This window comes from Pomacea canaliculata, linkage group LG11, assembly GCF_003073045.1.
Source record: "Pomacea canaliculata isolate SZHN2017 linkage group LG11, ASM307304v1, whole genome shotgun sequence".
Taxonomy (NCBI): Eukaryota; Metazoa; Mollusca; class Gastropoda; order Architaenioglossa; family Ampullariidae; genus Pomacea; species Pomacea canaliculata.
In genome coordinates this window covers 15,526,674-15,547,687 of record NC_037600.1, presented here as the reverse complement: position 1 = coordinate 15,547,687, position 21,014 = coordinate 15,526,674, and the positions used below count along the sequence as shown (strand labels likewise).

Here is a 21,014-nt window from a genome sequence, read left to right as displayed (position 1 = left end):
TACCCTTATACATTCTAACTGATGGCTTTAAATAGGTCGGTAAATCCGGAAGCATATCTTACAACTGTTACTACAGTAAACATAACACCAACCATTTAAAAGGACATTGCGATGGAACAAAAAAATCTCATTATAACACAAAATAAATGAAGAGAGATTCGTGTTAACACCAGTCGCACAGGAAACTTTTGTTTCAGAATGAGGCACAAAAATAACAGTTTTACCATAATTAACGTATGATCAAGTCAAAACATTGTTAGCAACAATCCTGACTAAAGGTATGTTCACTGTTGACACACTTTGTAGACTGTCCTTGTCCGTTACTATGTTTGGGTGGAGTCTAGTCACGAGACTAGTCATCTGATTTTCCCGATCACGTCACCACTGAGCCAGCGAGCGAACCGAAAGGTTGAAAGGTTTCACTGACAAGGTCCTCGCAAGGCCACGGGTGTCATACCCGATATCAAGGTACATACCTGTAGGTACTACACTGGAATGTCGAGGCAGGATCAAACTGTTCCTGAGTTGTTTACCCCGGGGTGCACAGATGTGTCATATCATATTTGTTATCTGCTTTAATGTTGTTAGAAGGAACGAGTGGTTGCAGCCGTCAGCGGGTATCCCCAATAACTAACACAAGACAATTCAGTATAAATAAATAATGTTATTAATTATTGCGAGTTTTCCAAATAAATTTATAAGATGGTACAAATCCAAATATGGCAGTTTCCTGGACAAACTCACAGCGGAGAATCTGAACGGATCTCGGTTCCAACCTTCCTTTTCGAGAACCCAGTGCGAAGACTATGATTCTTCATCAACCACAATGTTAAATCTTCATATTCGAGGATTGTCCTTTTTCATGATTGTTTAAGCATACTACACACTCACTTCCCACCATTCTGCCAATTAGCTACATCTAATAACTACGTAGCTAACACGTGACAGACAAGAGGTCATGTTGATTTGCCACTGCACCCCTTTCTCCACACCCCACTTCTCCTTAGTAATGCGATATGCAGCTGCTGCCCCATCCTGTCTGCACACAGGTGTCACCATGGTGATTCATTCTGTTCTATTTTCTCAACAAAGACAGTCGCACGCTGACACTTAATAGAGTGTGAACAATATAAAATTAAGATAATCATTGTTGAAACTCACTTCCCACCATTCTGCTAATTAGCTACATCTAATAACTACGTAGCTAACACGTGACAGACAAGAGGTCATGTTGATTTGCCACTGCACCCCTTTCTCCCCACCCCACTTGTCATAAGTAACGCGATATGCAGCTGCTGCCCCATCCTGTCTGCACACAGGTGTCACCACGGTGATTCATTCTGTTCTATTTTCTCAAAAAAGACAGTCGCACGCTGACATGTTTTAAAGACTTAATAGAGAGTGAACAATATAAAATTAAGATAATCATTGTTGAAAGTCTAACAACATACAGCGCAGTCATTATCTTGTAACGAAATGAGAAAATTATTCTATTTTTTTGGAAGGTGGTGAAACTTAGATACAAACTGTCCTGCTTACATCTGATGTCACTGAAGTCTGCGGCCAGTGGTAGAAACTTAAGTAGATCATGACAATGTGTTGTCTTTATAGCAGCTCACCCTTGTTATACTCACGGCAATTTTTGTGGTTCTAACGTATCTGTGTACAAACAAAATGTTATTTGGAAGTACTTTTTAAGTCGGATGGTTTGCTTTAACTAGGATAAGTCAATAGACAGAAATAACATATCAATATCTGCACCTATATAAGGCTTGTGAATGAAACACATCTCTGTACCTCTGGGCAAATTCAAGTAAGTATTGTTCTTTCAGTTATTACTTACATTTATTTCTTTTTTGTAACAAATATCCGCTCTACACATACCTATTTAAACAGAATTAATAGCTGCAAGATGTCCTTATCCGGTCTGCTGTGCATCCGAAATTCGACATGTTGGTAAACCCGATAACGTAGAGCAATGGAGTCCGAACCCAATGCAACGACGGTTTGATACCAGTAGCAGCAAACGTCCTCCTGTACACCCTGAGTAAAGTAGAATTTTACAGGAAACAATGTAAGGGAAGGATGATTAATATTAACAAAGATTTATTTTCTGATGACAGATCAGCCATATTTCTGGAAGCCACTGGCGGAAGTATAAGAACTTTGAGAGTTCTTGTTATTTCACAGATGAATCAGGTCAGACGTCATGTGACTTCATTATTTTTGTACATTTAATAATTATACCGTGAATATTCATATGATTTGGGAAAAAGTGTGTTTGTGTGTATGTGTACGCGCTCCCGTGTGCAGATTCGTGTGTGTGTGTGTGTGTAGCAGTGAGTGGGGTGAAGCCCATAAAGTAGTATATTTATGTGCAAGGAAAATAATAAACTTGACATCAAATCTTAACATTATACTACAACCACAGTAAAATGATCAAACCCATGCTATCTTCATGGAAGATCCTGAGTTCCATTTGCAAATATTGGATCAAGTGCTTGAATCTCGTCTTTAGCCTGAAAGATATTTGTGAATATAATATCTCTTACAACACTGAAATATAGGGTGTCCTAAAAGTGTACTCACTGCTTAAATGACAAATACGGAATTTTTTGACATGATCAATATTTAAATATTAAATTCAACACAATGACGCGTCGCCTTGGTGGATCTTTTCCTCTAATTGTCTTTCCACTTTAATGATACTTTTGTGTTTCCGAAACCATTTTATGGTAAATATCCTCTCTTTAAATCTTCATCGTACCTCTGCCAGTTGATCTTAGCAGAAATGAAAAAATTCAGTGAGTAATAGAGAGTCCAAATGTGACTTCTCTATTTCGTGGTGAATGGTACCTTGTAGTTTGCTGGGATATAATTTCACATGCTGACAAAAGTGATGTGGACGAAACACGACAAAGAAGGTGAAACAGTTAAAAGACGGTATTAAAATACATCTTCAGTGATAAGTGATACAACAACAAATTTAAAGTAAATACAAATGCATGTGCAAAGAATTCTACAAAGATACAGTTGACAGGACATAGGTTTAATGCCAAATGTGTGAGATAAGTGGAAAAATTCTCATCGGCTAGGTCTCAACCAGTATCAAGGAAAGCGAATCGTTTCTATTTTGCTAAGGTTTTCTTAATCTGTCTAAAGGATCAGGAGCTATGGGAGCTCGAGGACTGGTACCCACCTCTATGTCCACCGGAGACCCTCAAGGAGGACCTACTCCGAGATGAAGACTTTACTCAAGTGGACAAAGACGCTCGGGCGGTACAAATGAGAAAAATTACTATCAATAGCTATGGAGAATAGTTTTAACATGCAATACTGAAAAACACATTGCCACTTTCATTTTGTTCTTATTACCAACAGATTAATTTACTTCCAAACTTTTGCAGCACTGATTTCCTAACTTCACAGGATGGCTTAAGCTTTAAAGAGTTCTCAGTACAGTGTTCTCCCTACTACCGTCTGACTGTCCAAAAATGAGAGATAAAAACAAAAGTAATACATACTCTAGCTAAACTACGATACAATGTAGCTGTGTCTCTTTAAGAAATTAGCAGACCCACTAGGTAAGGGTCTAAAATTGATTCGGGCAGAATGCAGAAAACGCTTTCACACTTTTATTACCCGTCGTCTGAAACAACAAAACACGAAGAGAACGGCTGCTCCAATTCTCAAAACGAATAGTTCCCTGGAATGTGGTTCAATAACAGCACTGCCTGCTGCTTGTAACAACTTAATTCGAATACTTCCTATGATGACAGTGTATAGAATCGACGGAAAAAACATATATCAAAGAGGATTCAGCAATAACAATAAATTCCTTCTATCAAATGTTTACACTGTTTTCTCGAATACCTTATTTTGTGTGTGTTTCAGAAACTCGATTCACCAAAAGACAGTTTCGACAAACTTGTCCAGCACCTCACCAGTCATTTGAGCTCCGATCTACACAAGTTAAGAGCAATTTTTGTGTGGATGAGCGCTCAAAAGATAGGATGTCGACAAGAGACAGGCAGCTGTGAAGATAACAACAGTCCAGAGTATTACCTACAGGAGGCATCAAAATATAATAGTTTAATCGGTAAAATGTTCGCCAAGATGTGCAGGTAATCATTTGTATTACTAATTTAATATTTACTCCTGTCATAATACTCATAAAATGACTGACTACATATACAGTTATTATGCTATTTATTCTAAGTTAATAACTGTAATAAATTCACAGAGCTGCAAGAATTCCATGCGTTCTTGTGAACGGCAAGGCCAAAGGTACAATTTACGAGACAGGTGATGTCGATGTAAAAGGACAAAATACCTGGGCAATTGTTTACGTGGCAAACAGCTGGCGGTTCGTGTTTCCTCACTGGGCCTTTGTAGTATTAAATGATTACCAAAAGGAAAATTTGGTGCTGGTTGAGGATTCTGGAAAGCCAATAAGAACAAGGTAATTTTTTACCCTTGTTTCCTATTTACCTGTAAAGTTCTAGGCAGCTATTTTTTAAATCGACAAAAGTAACAGGATAAAACTGCACTACACTGGATAAGATAAGTAAAGGAAAGGTATATGTCGTCCTCTTAACATTTAGGTCGTTTTGGGGGGTGAGGTGGTAGACATGTCTCTATAGGCAAACTTTTCCCAGTCGACCCAGCTGGCGGCAATGGTACCTGACTCCATAGAGGGTTTGGGAAGGTAAAGCAGCGAGGATGAGGAGATGAGCATCGCCCTCAAGTAAAAGCTGGCCCCGAGAAAAGTGAGATCTCTAACACCTCACCCCCAACGACCAGGAAAGGTTAGGGGATGACCTTTGCCTGCTTTATTTCCAACAGTGTTCATAAAGCGTACGAATAATAAACTATTCAGGTCTTAATCCTCTAACAACATTTTGAAAGCAGGTTTGTCCATTGGGGCTTGGCAATTTACTAGATTATTTATATCCAAGAACTGGGAAGAATCTTTTTTTATAGATTTTAATAGGAGGAAACAGTATTGCACAACATAATGATGTCTTATTGCAAACGAAAAAGCCATTGCATAGTCTGTAGAATCTCCCATTACACTTAAACCTGATGGTATCATTCCTTTTACTCTTGCAAAGTACAATAAATTATATTCCAATATAGTTCATAAATATCTGCTCACTGTTTAAAATGTTAGCAGTCCAAATTCATGTACATGTATTTTTTATTATGCATTACCATTTTTAATGATCACATATACATTTAATTTAAAAAGAACAATGGAAGTCAAGCTTTCTCAAGCTATAGCCTTTTGTGATGTAAATTTCTCTGTAACTTTTGGAAGATCTGTAAAATGGTTCAGAGAAAAACTGAAACCAATATCAAATGTCTACTTAGTAGAACACAAGAGCTATTGTCTGCAGGATTAATTTTAATTAATCAATATTAATATTAGCAAGAAAACCTGTTTAGTGTTTTTTACTAACTCATTATTCATTCTTTGCTTTAAAACACAAACTACAGTGAATTTATTGCTGAATGATTTCAAGATCTTGCCAGTAACACTTATAGAATATCACACTTTATACTGACAGTTTTCTCAGTCATTATGTTACTGTTTGTTGTTTAGTCTCGCAGCAAATGACGGAACCCCGACGCCAAATTTTAACGAATTTTATTTCCTGACTGACCCCGAGGAGATGATTTACATCTGTCACCCACATGACCAAGAAAAGCAATTGCTGACTGAACCATGGACACAAGAGAAGTTCTTTGAGGTACCTCACTTACGTAGTCCGTATTTTTCGTCTGGATGGAAGCTGACTAACCCGTTCATGTGCGTGATCAAGTCTACAAATGGATGGTGTTTGATCGACATGCTCAGTCCAGGAGGTGGTTATAAACTGGAGTACAACATGTTTTTCAACGAAGGTCGTTCAGGAAAAAAATTTCCACAGGAGATACAAACCGAACTCTACGTAACTATGTAAGGATAATACTTTTTAACCTCACAAGAAATATCGCACAGGAAGGTTGAGAATTAAATTCTACTTTTGTCACCATATAGCATAATTTGTCAAAAGACAACAAAATTGTTTAAATATTTAAAAGTTGTATAATGTGGCAATTATCTGGAAAATATCTTGCAATGATTTAACTTTAAGATTTTTATTTAGATAACGTTAGCCTCTGCAATAGTTAGTAGCTTACTTGAAAGAGAAAAATAGTGTTATCAATAGCTACCGAAGTACGATTTTTTTGTTTATTTAATACATAACGGTGTTCTTCCAGAATAAAACGGACTCAGAAGACGGACTCATTTTTGGTCAGACTTCCAGTAACAGGAACATACAAATTTAGAGTACTAGGAGCTCATGGAAATACAACCTTTCGCCTAGTCGAATTTCAGATCGTCTATGATAATGCAGCTCCAGACACACAGCCCTTGCCGTCCAGCCCAAAAAACGGGTTTGGCTTTGGTGAAGCAGCTGCTGAAGCTGGTTTGTCGGAGGCTTCTCACACGGAAGGGGTTGTGCCTGTCAAAAGTGGTGACGAAATCAGCATCCACTTCAAGGTTAAAGATTATGTGGACATTTTGGCCAGACTGGTCCACTGCATTCGGACACCAGAAGAGCTTCGGGACAACGTCATCGTGGAGCGAGAATACGATAACGCGACGGTCACGGCGAGACTCCCGGCAGACGACCAGACACCGGAATATTCTCTTGAAATCGATACCATAAAAAACATAAAAGAAAATGATCAATCTAAAAAAAATTTGTTTAACTTTCCAGTTCTGAACTACTTGCTGACCAGCGACGAAACACTGAATGCAGTAATCACGGACAAAGACACAAAGGTATTTCTATTTTACAATTTCATGCACGTGTCAGATTGTACTGACATTCCAAATGATGTTGTCACGTGCTTAAGACGTGGTATAATAAATAGTGTATATTTGTATAAATTGTTTAGCCGACAACCTTATCTTCTTATGTTAGAGTATTTATAATCTGAAAAGCTTAGAAAATCATGATTTCAGAATATGTAATAATTTGACCTGTGGAATTGGTCTCTACGTTCGAACTAACTATTAGGTCATGGCTGGTATGATGGACATTACAGTCTGTTTTAGATAACTTTTATGCTTCTACTTTATAGTTTAATAAAACACACTACTCTGTATGAGCAGACATAAAAAAGTTTGATAGTATCTGTCGTTAAATAAATAATACTATGAGTCATGTTTGAATATGAAGCTAGTAAAAATGAAAATTTATGTTATTGCTCTTATGTTACATTTACGTTTTGTGTTTCTCTTTACATGTTACATTTATTCATAAATTTCTGTTATGAATGCTTGTGTAATTCAAATCAAGTAGCAGGAGAAGTTTAGTGTACTGAACATTTTCAGATATGGTAGAAACTCATATTACTTTGTTCTGTTATTTGTTGTTGTGTGTAGAATTATGTTCTACGTGGCATAAATGTGAGATTCTCGGAGATTTGAGATTCTTTGTCACCATGACCACGCTGATATTTTTGATCCACGCAATAGTGTTTTCTTGATAATAAGAAGAGGTTTAATAGAAATGATCTTAAGTATTTTTAAAACATAACAATAATATCGTCTTTATTTTCACTTACACTGTATGTAAATGTAACTGTAACACCAACTAAACTACAGAACACTCAAAATGAATTGCATATTGTGTTAATATAAATATTTATATTTTACAGAGAAAATTACAGTTCTATGAAGATGCATGGGTCTCTGTTGGCAAGGATGACGCGGAGATGTTAGGGAAAGTTGCCTCAAGGGACGAGAGGGCTGATATTAAAGACCCGATACTAGACAAAAGAATACGAGCCAAGGAAACGTGCTACAAACGTATGACACAGGAAGTGCGTGTTTCTGCACAGGAAGGAAACATGGATGAGCTGAATCGGAGCATCAGAAACTGCATGGCTGCAAACCTTCAGAACAAAAGAGAAATTGAGAACGCCAAGAAAATTCTAGTGACATTGTGTCAGAAGGGTACGAAGAAGTATTTTCAAACCTAAATAAATCTTTTGATTATGTGTTGACAGTATAGACATGAAGAAAAAACACTAGGAACTCACGTAGCTGGTACACGTGGCTTTTTCTGCACCTGGTTTGTATGTGTAGATGTGGGTATGTGTATCTGTATACAATTTATCTGTGCAGAAATGGAGAAGGCCGTTAAAAGTAATAACTTGGAGGAACTCCGTGCTTGCTTCAAGAAAATAGACAACACCTGTGTCAGTAAAATGGCTCAGGACCAGGCTTGGTTCGAGGCATGCCAGGAAGAAATGAAAAAGATGGTGCAGTCCCTCAGGAAAAAAAAAGACGAGGTGACTGAGGGAAGACCTCCAGACCACGTCTGTGACGTCATCGTTGCAGCCTTTATTCTGATTGGAGAAAGCGAGGAGGAACTTGACGTGAGTACACGGTGTACATAATATATACATAAATATACATAAATACATATATAAATGTACAGGCTCCAAGATGATACGGTATAACCTTGAAATCATTGTGTAGTTGTTCAGGCTGAGTATCAAGAAGACGGGAAATGTGATTAAAATTAAGCTTTATTGTTATTTTGCTTGTGAGATTTAAAACTGCTCAAGTACAACTCACTTTCATCTTTTCTTTTCTTCGTCGTTTTCACAAGAGTCATATCTTGGGATACCAGCAGTTAAAATGAAACAAAGAAATACACTACTGAACCATAATGTATTCAGCGATAAGACTTTTTGTAGTTTTATTGCTTACAGTAGTGATAAAAGATTGTATTAATAATTCTATTGTTGCTTTTGTACAGAAACACTGTGTTTATGCATGTGTTTAATATACCAACGTAAGGATGCTTTAGAGCAGCGGTTCTCAACCTTTTACTTGTGGCGACCCCCCTGACGAACACCGGTACGTCCGCGACCCCCCTTAGCCAGCGAGGTCGGTGGAAGAGGGGGGAGCCTTAGCTAACCTCGAACGCCGCGTCGAGGAAATCAACGGAAGAACAAAGTTCGTATCTGCAAGAAGTATAACTGTTAATGAAATTTTACTAAAGCAAATTCTGTGGTGCTGATAAATATTATTTTATTGGACACTCACTTTGATTAATGAGAAGGTTGAGCCTGCTTGCTGTTGCATAGAGAAGCGAACCTGTGTGCGATGTTCGTACCCACTGCTATTCGCAGCTCAGCCTCTGCGTCCACACGATTTCTGTACTGAGACTTCAGTGCTGCCAATGCTGAAAATTAAGGTGACCCGACGTCCCGCTTTAGGCGGGACAGTCCCGCTTTTGACCTCGTGTCCCGCCTGCTCATCGGGCGGGACGCCCAATGTTCCGCTTTCTGGCTTTCTGGCAAGTCCATCGAATGTCCCGGTTGTTTTTAAAAATCACTTTTTTCAGCGTTTTTTTGACGGTGACGACACCATCATCGGCACGTGTCCCGCTTTCGCCCCCGAAACGTCTGGTCACCTTATGAAAATCCTTGCTCACACATATACGAAGTTGAAAATGGCAGAACTTTCATTGCTTTCTCAGAAAGGAGAGGATATTCACCGTTGACGCTAATCCAGAATGTTGGCACTGGTGTTGTTTGGAAGACCATTTTCAGGGATTGGTCACTCGAAAGGTCGATGAGCTGCTCTTCTTCTTCCGTGGACAACCCGATTGTGCTAGGATCAGCCAGAAATGGATTACGAATCCAATCGTATTTAGTCACATCAATTTCAGTGAAGTAATGCTGAAACCTTTCTTGCAGTCCGTTTAGATGGGCAATAATTACATTCTTCACCTGATCAAGATTCAACGTTGTCAGCCTTGCACTTACACAAGCACGGAAACATATCAAAATATTTTCTTGGCGTATCTTTTGCGTCCACAACGAATTTTTCGGACGAAAGCATTCATCTTGTCAGTTGTTTGTAATATGGTGGTGACTTTCCCTTGCAGAGACGTATTCACAACGTTCAGCTTCTGAAACATTGTCGATAAATATTGCCATTAGCAGTCATCGGTCGTTCTTAAGCCCCACCCCGCACTGTCTGGTCATGGCCTTCTGTCAGGGACCTAGAGTACTAGGAGCACGTGCGACGCGAAAGGGTGTGAATGATGGACGTTTCCTGAATGCATGCCGTTTAGATGTTGTTTTTTTTTTAAAAAAAAAAAAGAGAGAGGTGTGACTGGAGAGGAGAGGGGAGTCAGCGATGAGAGATTGGGGAGAGAGAGGGCAAAAGACGAGAGGAGGAGATTGGAGGCTTAATTGTTTGAGAGGGGGATTGTGTTTTGAGTTTTGGAAGTGAGAAGTCACTGCATTGCCGAGACAGTGTACTTGAATAGGGAGGAGATTTGGAGTTTGATCGCCCTCACCACTCAGTTACACAATCTAAGCTAATTTCACTAATACCGGTATAAGAAACTTTTTAAAAAGGACCACCTTCGCGACCCCCTTGTAGGCACGTCGCGACCCCCCAGGGGGTCGCGCCCCACAGGTTGAGAACCGCTGCTTTAGAGGTTTTCTTTGCTTCAGTTAGTGGCTGAGAAACAAAACTTTTTGGTTTTCAACAGACGTGGCAGAAGGTCAATGCAAAACTGAAAGAAACAAACGAAAAACAACTGATAAAGAATGTAAACAGTGTGGACAAGTCCTCGCTTACCCGAGAGCGGGTAGATCTGGCAACACAGAAGCTGGAACGAGCTGTCGGGACGTTTGCCGAGTACAGGTCAATAGAAACACTCAAGAAACAAGTAAGTCCAAAAACTGTATTTCAGACTACAACGCTTAAAACTAGACAATTTTATACCACAGAGTCATACGAAAATGATTCGTAACATCTTACTTTTCCAGTGCATGGAGAAGATCACCTTTTACCGAACTAAAGGAAGTCTCAAAAGGAGAAACTAACTCCGTACAGAATGAAGAACATGAACGATGCAGACAGAGGCTGTGACTTGTCTCCCCTACTCATGACCAAGTGTTAAATGCTTTGGTAAGAGACTGACCCTTAATCAATTTTTCAGGAAGGATTTTACAACTTATTTCAGTGACTCTATATCTTACTGACATTTCGTTTTGTTTATCAACTCAAGCCTTCAAAAAATTTTTTCTTTTAGCTTTTATACCGACTATGGCGCCATCGTTGACTGTTTACAGCGAATTGTTCATGAGAAGAAAAAAGCTGACATTTGTGCTGATTATATTATATTTGTTTTGTGTCACCATTTAGACAAATTTCTCCACATTACCTATTTTTTACTTCTGATCTCCTTGCCTCTGGGTATTTATCACAGAACAGGCTAAAGCTTCGCAGTTTTTTCATTCGAGAATGATATTAGTGGTGTTGTTGTTGTTTGGAAGAATTTTACAACTTATTTAGGTGACTTCATTTGTTACCAACACTCGATTTTGTTTATCAGTAAGAGCCTGAAAGACTTTTGTCTTTTGTTTTTTATACAGACTATTACTCCACTTTTGACTGTTTACAGGTTTTATTCATGAAAAAAACTTACATGTGTGTTTATTCTATTCTATTCGTATTACCATTTAGACAAGTTAAAATTCCTTGATCCACATAATTAAAATGTATGTAATCACTGTATGTTTTAAGAACCAGTGTACTTTCTGTTTTCCCGCTGTTTCTTTGGTTTTACGGCATTGCTACATTATCAGTATATTATCAATCTGTACCTAATTTTAATTTTTTTCGCTTGTTGCCTCTTAGAGACATGTGTAAGAGACCTCAGATTTAATACAAATATTGATGATGATGATGATGATGATGATGATAAAAAATTAAACTTATTCTGAAAAGTGTTGGCTTGGACCCCTGATCTGATTTTCATGTTAAGACTTTGTAGGGCTGAATCATATCTCATTACAACTAATAATTTTCTTACAATACTTTGAATTTTCTTCCACTGCATTTTTCAATTATTTAGACTGTAAGTTTTGTTTGCTGTTTTTGGTAAGCATTACACTGCAATGTTTTTTTCTGGCTTGTCATTGTCAGATGACTAAATAAAACTTGCGCTAGCGTAAAAGTAGCACTCAGTAGACCTCGCGACTTGTTTTCACATACAAGAACTTTCTTTTTCATTGCGAGGATAAAATAGCTGATTGGTGGCTTCAAATTTCTCTATTTCAAAGCGCACAGAGGAATTTCAGTAGACTTAGGTCTGCTCTCTGGAAAGGAAAACAATCATCAGTACATGTACGTCACTACTCATTTTTGTCTTATTAACTTATTAACTAGCTCAAATTTTATTAACGACGAGAGAAACTGCATACATACAAGTGGCTTGACCCTAGTCACCCTTTGATCTCGGACCGATTCAGGGAAGTTAACAGGTAGTAAAAATCTTCGACCCGCGGCCCGTGTTGAGGGCAGCGTGTCCCGTGTCAAAGGTCAGATTTATGGGCCCCGCCTTCACCATCCCTTCAGGTCATCAACAGAAGCGATGGTAACTTGACCAGTGCACTGTTGGTGGTCTGTACAAACTTCACTAAACTCATCCCATCGCTTTCTGTGCTCGACGGGAACTTTTCTGTTCTTTGCCTTCTAACTGTCACCGTCGCCGGGCCATTAACAATGATTAATTAAAGATCTTTCGCGGGCCAGGTAAAATTTCATGGCGGGCTGGATGTGGCCCGCGGGCCGGGTGTTTAACACCCCTGCAATAGACGGATGTGCCTCTCTTACTTACACACACACTTACACAATGCACTTATGTACATTTCCTTTGCCCTTTGCTGTGTATGGTTGGTGTTTAGTCACGAGACTAGTCACCTGATTTCCAGATCACGTCACCACTGAGCCATCAAGACAAAAAAATTGCGCTGACTCGACCATGGTCATCGCAAAAGCTGACCGAGAATTGACCAGAATCTCGAGGCAGGATCGATGTGTTTTGCGAGTGTTTAGTATAAAAAGATCTCGCAAACAAGTATGGTGACTCAATCTTCCTCCTGCATAACTGCTGAGAGAAACACAGACTTCATTAAACAAATCGTTTGAATGGTTACAGCTTGAATAGTTACACACCTCGTCTTCTTTAAAAGCCACCGCCGTTAGGTGTGCCTCTATATATAGCAATACCTACATGACAATGATATGACTTTAAAATTAAACTCCTACCTGTACAGACATGTACTAGCTGACTTCACACCTGGACTTCTGCACTGTTTGTTAGAATTGTATACAGCAAAACTATGGCTCTTCCCATATAAATATAGATACACTTTATAGTGCTGTTTATTACATATAGGTATGTATAAAAAGGATTGTTGTCTTCAATAACGAAAATCATTAGCTGACTAGGTAGGTAAGATTTTGTGGTAGCTTTAAGGTCTTTATACTATTACACACTGCTATCTTCTCCTCTGTGATTCGTCAGTTTTCCTGTAAACAAATTTTTTTTACTGATATCCTTATACATTCTAACTGATGGCTGTAAACTAAGTCGGTAAATGCTGAAGCATATCTTACAACTGTTACTACAGTAAACATAACACCAACCATTTAAAAGGACGTTGCGATGGAACAAAAAAACAAAATCATTATAACACACATAAATGCAAAGATATTCGTGTTAACACCAGTCGCACAGAAACTTTTGTTTCACAATGAGGCACAAAAATAACAGTTTTACCCGAATCAACGTATGATCAAGTCAAAACATTGTTAGCAACAATCCTGAATAGAGGTATGTTCACTGTTGACACACTTTGTAGACTGTCCTTGTCCGTCAATATTTTAGGGTGGAGTCTAGTCACGAGACTAGTCATCTGATTTCCCGACCACTTCACCACTGAGCCAGCGAGCGAACCGAAAGGTTGAAAGGTCATAACCGATATCAAGGTACATGTAATCGACTAAACTGGAATGTCGAGGCAGGATCAAACTGTTCCTGAGTTGTTTACCCCGGGGTGCACAGATGTGTCATGTCATATTTGTTATCTGCTTTAACGTTTTTAAGGATGTTGTGAGTTGTTAGAAGGAACGAGTGGTTGTAGCCGTGTCGTCTGTCGATACTCTCTTGCGTGATAACAGATTTTATAAGACAAATTTCTATACATAAAATAATGTCGTTTTCTTTACTGATTCAAACACGATGGGCTTTAAAAAATACAAACTATAATCTTTCTTAAGTCATATTTTTATATATTAAGTCCATTTATTTTTCCTACAGAATTATAGCAGCCTACCCAAACTGTACACTATTGAAAGTTGAAAATCTTGAACCAAAATGATTTAGAGAGCCGATTGAGGTTCAAGCAGAAATTGTCAGTGGACTGAAGTTTGCTGAAGGTGGCTTGTATCATAAGGGCAGGCAGGTGCATGCCGTGACCATACACCAGGCTCTGGCTGAGTTTCTGGAGTTTCTAGGCGATGAGCCTGTCACACTGGTCACAACTGTAAACGGTTTGGTTGTCTCGTTCTCTTCAACGCCGTCAAATCCTGTGACAGGATGGTGGACTTGGAGAAGAAGGTGACAGGCTATGTGGACACCCTGCCTCTGTTTAGAGATGTCTTCCCGGGCCTGCCATCCTACAGGCAGATCACTCTGTACCAACATCTCTTCAGGGAGTCCTACGCCGCTCACGTGGGCATGAATGACGTCACATCGTTAAAGCGAATTCTTGACCTGCCATCTGTTACACCGGAAGTAGTTTACAGACATTCATTTGATCTCGAGTACATCCGTGAGGGTGTGAAAGACGCATTGATAAAACAGAAGAGGTCTGCAAGCTGATATCCTGAGGTTGTCTACAAAGCCAATGTAAAGACTAAAGTAAACTTCATAGACTATTGTACAATGTACAGACTTGTTTACACTGTATAAGCTGGTGTATTCTGTATAGACTAGTGTTCGTTTTTAGACTGTTGTACACTTTATAGACTGTTTACATTGTATAGACTATTGTACATTGTATAAACTGATTCACAGAAGGGTTGGAGAAACAGGTGTGCAAAATGTTTCTTAGGAGCACATCCTACGCATCAACGAGAGATTTTGAAGATGGGGTCTACAGGTGGAAACGACATTGGCATAGTCAAATACATTAGTCAAAATACAGGTTACGGTGCTGCAAAGAGAACAAAACCTGAAATCAATATAAATCGGGGGACATGACAAAAAAGACCAAAGATCAACCAAATTATCTGAAGGGACATGACTCTAGACATATTTACTTTCTGGAAATTCCATGTCTGCTAATTTTACAAAAACAACACGCGACTGGAAACATTATCCACTTTGAGAGGTAGTCTGCACATGTAGGGTGCAGGGTCCTGACCTGGAGTTTAGCTGCGAGTTTAGAAGAACTGTTAGTAAAATTGCACAGTAAACCACTTCACTCCTACACATGTGTCGCATACCCCACAGCCCGCAAAGATAAAGATTTCCTCTTCGGTTTTTGTAAAAGCTTCCGTAATCAAGCTAAACATTGATTTTTCTTGCTTTATCTCGCTATGAACCTCTAAAACAGGTTTAAGGTTTTTTAACACTGTTAGAAAGGAGGAGCTTAATATTATCAGTAGACATTAACACGGGGCTTGAGCACGCGAAGATGGTCAGAGGTTGATTGCCGTTGCCTGGAGCGAAATCACACTCGTGACAGATTTACTAACTCACCCAATTACGGGTACATGCAACTCACACTAAATTGCTAATTATACTTTAATTGACTCCGACCTCAGCGCGTATCCACAATAACAAATTACAAGGAATTCAGTATTAATAAATAATGTTATTAATAATCGAGAATTTCCAAATAAATTTACAATGGTACAATTCCAAATATGGATGTTTCCTAGACAAAGTCACAGCGGAGAATCTGAACAGACTGTACGGATCTCGGTTACAACCTCCACCACCCCCACTTCTCGTTAATAACGCGATATCCCAGCTGATGCCCCATGCTGTCTACAACACAGTGATTCATTCTGTTCTATTTTCTCAACAAAGACACTGACAGTTTCTTGAAAATGACAGTCACACGCTGACATGTTTAAAGACTTAATAGAGAGTGAACAATATAAAATTAAGATAATCATGTTGAAAGTCTAACAACAACAGCGCAGTCATTATCTTATAAGAAATGAGAAAATTATTTATCTTTTTGGAAGGTGGTGAAACTTAGATACAAACTGTCCTGCTTACATCTGATGTCACTGAAGTCTGCGGCCAGTGGTAGAAACTTAAGTAGAGTGTTGTCTTAATAGCAGCTCACCCTTGTTATACTCACGGCAATTTTTGTGGTTTTAACGTATCTGTGTACAAAAAAAAAATGTTATTTGGAAGTACTTTTTAAGTCGGATGGTTTGCTTTAACTAGGATGTCAACAGACAGAGATCAGCTAACATTATCTGCACCTATATAAGGCTTGTGAATGAAAAATATCTCTCTACCTCTAGGCAAATTCAAGTAAGTACTGTTCTTTCAGTTATTAGTTACATTTATTTCTCTTTTGTAACAAATATTCGTTCTATTCATACCTATGTAAACAGACTTAATAGCTGCAAGATGTTGTCTGCTGTACATCCGAAATTCGACATGTTGGTAAACCCGATAACGTAGAGCAATGGAGTCCGAACCCAATGGTGCGACGGTTTGATACCCGTAGCAGCAAACGTCCTCCTGTACACCCTGAGTAAAGTAGAATTTTACAGGAAACAATTTAAGTGAAGAATGATTATTATTTAACAAAGATTTATTTTCTGATGACAGATCAGCCATATTCTCTGGAAGCCACGGCGGAAGTTATAAAAAGTTTGAGAGTTCTTGTTTACTCATACTTTCACAGATGAATCAGGTAGACTCATGTGACTTCATTATTTTTATACGTTTAATATTATACCGTGAATATTCATATGATTAGTGAAAAAGTGTGTTTGTGTGTGTGTGTGTGTGTGTGTGTGTGTGCGCGCGTGTGTCCAGATTCGTGTGTATGTGAGTAGAGGTGTGTGGGGTGAAGCCCTTAAAGTAGTATATTTATGTGCAAGGAAAATAATGAACTTGACATCAAAATCTCAACATTATACTACAACCACAGTAAATTGATCGAACCATGCTATCTTCATGGAAGATCCTGAGTTCCATTTGCAAATATTGAATCTCGTCTTTAGCCTGAAATACAACACTGAAATATAAGGTGTTCTTAAAGTGTACTCACTGCTCAAATAACAAATACGAATTTTTTGACATGATAAATTTAATATTAAATTCTAAACAATGACGCGTCGCGTGGTGGATCTTTTTCCTAATTGTCTTTTGCACTTTAATGATACTTTGTGCTTCCAAAGCATTTTTGATAAGTATCTCTCATTTAAAACTTCATCGTACCTCTCCAGTTGATCTTAGCAGAAATGAAAATTCAGTGAGTTATAGAGAGTCGAATGTGACTACTTTATTTTCTGGGAATGACCGTGTAGTTTTGCTGGATGATATTTCACAAAAGTGATGTGGAGGAAACACGACAAAGAAGCTGAAAAAGTTAAAAGACGTATTAAAAGACCTTTCATTGATAAGTGATACAACAACAAAGTAAAAGTAAACAAATACATGTGCAAGAAAATCTACCAAAGGAAAGGATGACGAGACATTATAACGTTTAATTCCAAATATGAGAAGAAGTGGAAAATTTATCATCGGCTAGAATCTAACCAGTATAATAACGAGAATAGTTTCTATTTTGCTAAGTTTTTCTTAATCTCTCGTCTAAAGGATAAGGAGCTATGGAGCTCGAAGACTGTACCCATCTCTGTGTCCACACGGAGACCCTCAAGGGAGCCTACTCCGGAATAAGACTTACCACCGGTGGACATGGACGCTCGGGCGGTACAACATGAATAAAATTACTATTAATAGCTATCGAGGATAAGTTAAACATGCAAAACTGAAAAAAACACATAGTCATTTTAATTTTTCTTATGACCAACAGTATTTACTTCCAAACTTTGCAGCCTGAGTTTCCTAACTTCACATTGATAACATAGATTTAAAGATTCTCGCTACAGTGTTCTCCCTATCCTGTCTGACTGTCAAAATGTAGATAGAAGACAGATAAAACAAAGATAATGCACACTCTAAGCTAACTACACTAACATCTGTAGCTGTGTCTCTTTGAGAAATTAGCGAGAAAACCGTAATGCTAGTAAGATTTAAATTGATTCGGCGATGTAGAAAACGCTTTCACTCTATATTAACGTCATCTGAAACAAAAACAGAGAAGCGGCTGCCCTAATTCTCAAAACGCTATTGTTCCCTGAGATGTGGTTCAATATCAAAGCACTGCTGCTGCTTGTAACAACTTAATTCGGGAATACTTCCTATGAGACAGTTTATAGAATCACGCACAAAAAACTTTATCAACACCTCCAAAGAGGATTCAACAATAACAAGATGTACATCCTGTCCTATAAAATATTCCTTTCTCGAATACCTTATTTGTCGTGTTCAGAAACTCGATTCACAAAGACAGTTTCGACAAACTTGTCCAGCACTCACCGGTCATTTGAGCTCCGATCTACACAAGTTAAGAGCAATTTTGTGTGAGGGCGCTCAGAACATAGGATGTCGACTAAAGAGACAGGCAAACTGTGAGCATAACAACAGTCCAGACTACTACAGGAAGCCAACAAATGACATAAAGTTTAATCGGTAAAATGTTCGCCAAGATGTGCAGGTAATATTTGTATCACAACTTAATATTTACCTCGCGTCGTAAAATCAAAAGAAGACTGACACAATATACAGCTGTCATACTAGCACTTCTAAGTTAATTTACTAATTCACAGAGCTGCAAGAATCCATGCGTTCTTGTGAACGGCAAGGTAAAAGTACAACTACGAGACCAGTGATGTCGATGTATAAAGACAAATACCTGGGCAATTGTTTACGTGGCAAAAAATGGGCGGTTCGTGTTTCTCACTGGGCCTTTGTAGCGAAAAAGTGGTTACCCAAAAGAAATTTGTGCTGGTTGAGGATTCCGGAAAACCAAAGAGAAGGTAAATTTTTAAACTGGTTTCCTATTATGTGTAAATTCATAGGCAGGTATTGTTTTATGTCGTTCCTACTATATTTAGGGTCGGATTCTAGGTAAGATCTCACGACACTCTCTATTAGGCCAGCGTCTATACGTACTAACGGCGGGTTCCCGTCTTAATCTCCATCTCGCCGCGCTTACCATTTTAGTAGACCTTACTTACCTTACGTATTACATAATTATCGTCGCAGCAGATCAACAGCATAAATTTTACATTGTACAATAGCATAATTAGTCAAATAGTCTTTCAGCGTTTGAATGACGAGTAATAATTTGATAACATGAGAATTAAGCACCATAGAGCATGAAGATATAAAATACACACATTCCTTTTTGCGGAACTGTATCACCCGCTATCAATTCTTTCGTTTATTCTGACTAATAATTCTATGTACTGTTTGAAATAGGAATGAATGTGTTCTGACACCATTGGAATTTAGGGTACAAGAAAGGTTGTGTTGATCTGTGACGCTGCTGACTCTCATTGTTCTGCTCTAACAACTCATATATGCACATGTCGTTGGTGCACGCCTCCCTACGCTTCTTTTTCGAGATAAATTTATTTGTGTTAAGTCCTAGTGATCTGATTTTTTTTAATCGTTGGAGTAGATATACACGCCTGATGCCAAGTGAGAAGGCGCGCTGTACGTTCGAGTATCCCGATAGTTCGCAGAAACACTTGCCCGATTAACCCAGATTGGCGGCATAAGGATAGTGTGAATACATGAGCCGTAGAGAGAGGCCCGAGAGCATCGCGCCTCACCCTGGGCCCCGAAGATAAAAGGGAGCTCATCTACACCTGACCCCCCAACGACTGAAAGGTTCGGGATAGGCCTTACTTTCGTACTTTCCCGAAGCAAATAATTTAGTACTTGTTGCACGTAAACTGATTCAGCGTCCTATTCCTTTAATAGCGTTTTGAAAGTAGGTTAACTTACATTGGAGGCGACCAGCACGTTTGTATTATATTTCCTAGAACTCAGGAACATCTTAAATGACATTTCGAGCTTTTCATCGCAGACGAAAAACTAGTATTGCTAAACATATGATGATTATTGCAATCAAAAAAGAAGAGACAATTCTAAAATTACTATTGCGTATTCTGTAGAGTCCCTCTCACTTACACATTGTAACACTTTCTTAAAAACTTCTTGCGCTCTATATGTGCATCTATATATATCCATATCTGGCAACGTTGCAGAAATCTCTGAACAATACTTTGCATTGTTCAGAGAAAAAACTTATCAAAAAACTTAACTAATCTACTTAAGAAGAACTACAAGACGCTAATTATTTTATGGTTTTCTCTATTCATTACTATCTAACATGAAAAACGTTGTTAATATAGTCTTTCCCTAAGTTAATTTATTGGCTATTCTTGTTTTCAAACACAACAGACAGTAAATGTTATTCGCGAGAGCGATAGGTAGATTCATGGTGAATGCAACAACTTCCTTCATCTCTTTCCCGCTTTTGTGAGCTAAACAATAGTATATATTAGATGATGACACTTATATATGACAGGATATATATCTCAGGTCCTAATATGTTCTATGTTGCTATGTATAGTCTCACAACCAAATGAGACCTGGGCGGATAAACCTTAACCCCTGTTCAACGAATTTTATTTCCTTGACTGACCCTGAGACGATGAATTACATCTGGTCACCCATATGACGAAAGAAAAGCAATTTGCGTGACTGAACCTGGAAACAAAGAAGTTCGTTCGGGATTCGTGCACCTCAATCTTATGTGCCATGAGTATTTCTTTCTGGATGGGAACTGACTATCAGCTTCGGTGTACAATGCGGATCAAGTCTACAACTGGATGGTTTCATCGACGTATTCCTCCAAAAAGTCAGGGAGGTGGTGTTGAAACTGACGACGAGATGCTTTAACGAGAAGGGGGGTCTCCTTCAGGAAGAAAATCGTTCCAAGCGAGGAGATACAAACACAAC

The 21,014-nt window shown here is 38.6% G+C and overlaps 2 protein-coding genes across 2 annotated transcripts in view; both read left to right on the top strand.

Moving 5' to 3' along the window:
* Nucleotides 1–4,409: 4,409 nt before the first annotated feature.
* LOC112574773 (hillarin-like) overlaps nt 4,410–21,014 on the top strand; it is a 37,747-nt gene continuing 21,142 nt past the window's right edge. Inside the window, exon 1 of the mRNA XM_025256036.1 lies at nt 4,410–4,462. The gene's annotated coding sequence lies outside the window, so the exon portion shown is untranslated. The remainder of the gene's footprint in view (nt 4,463–21,014) is intronic.
* Nucleotides 5,760–11,809, top strand: LOC112574783. Its single transcript, XM_025256060.1, has 6 exons — nt 5,760–5,962; nt 6,268–6,835; nt 7,717–8,014; nt 8,186–8,439; nt 10,578–10,757; nt 10,858–11,809. Exons 1-6 carry the CDS (start codon nt 5,811–5,813, stop codon nt 10,912–10,914), a joined length of 1,509 nt encoding a protein of 502 aa, XP_025111845.1. The 5' UTR covers nt 5,760–5,810; the 3' UTR covers nt 10,915–11,809.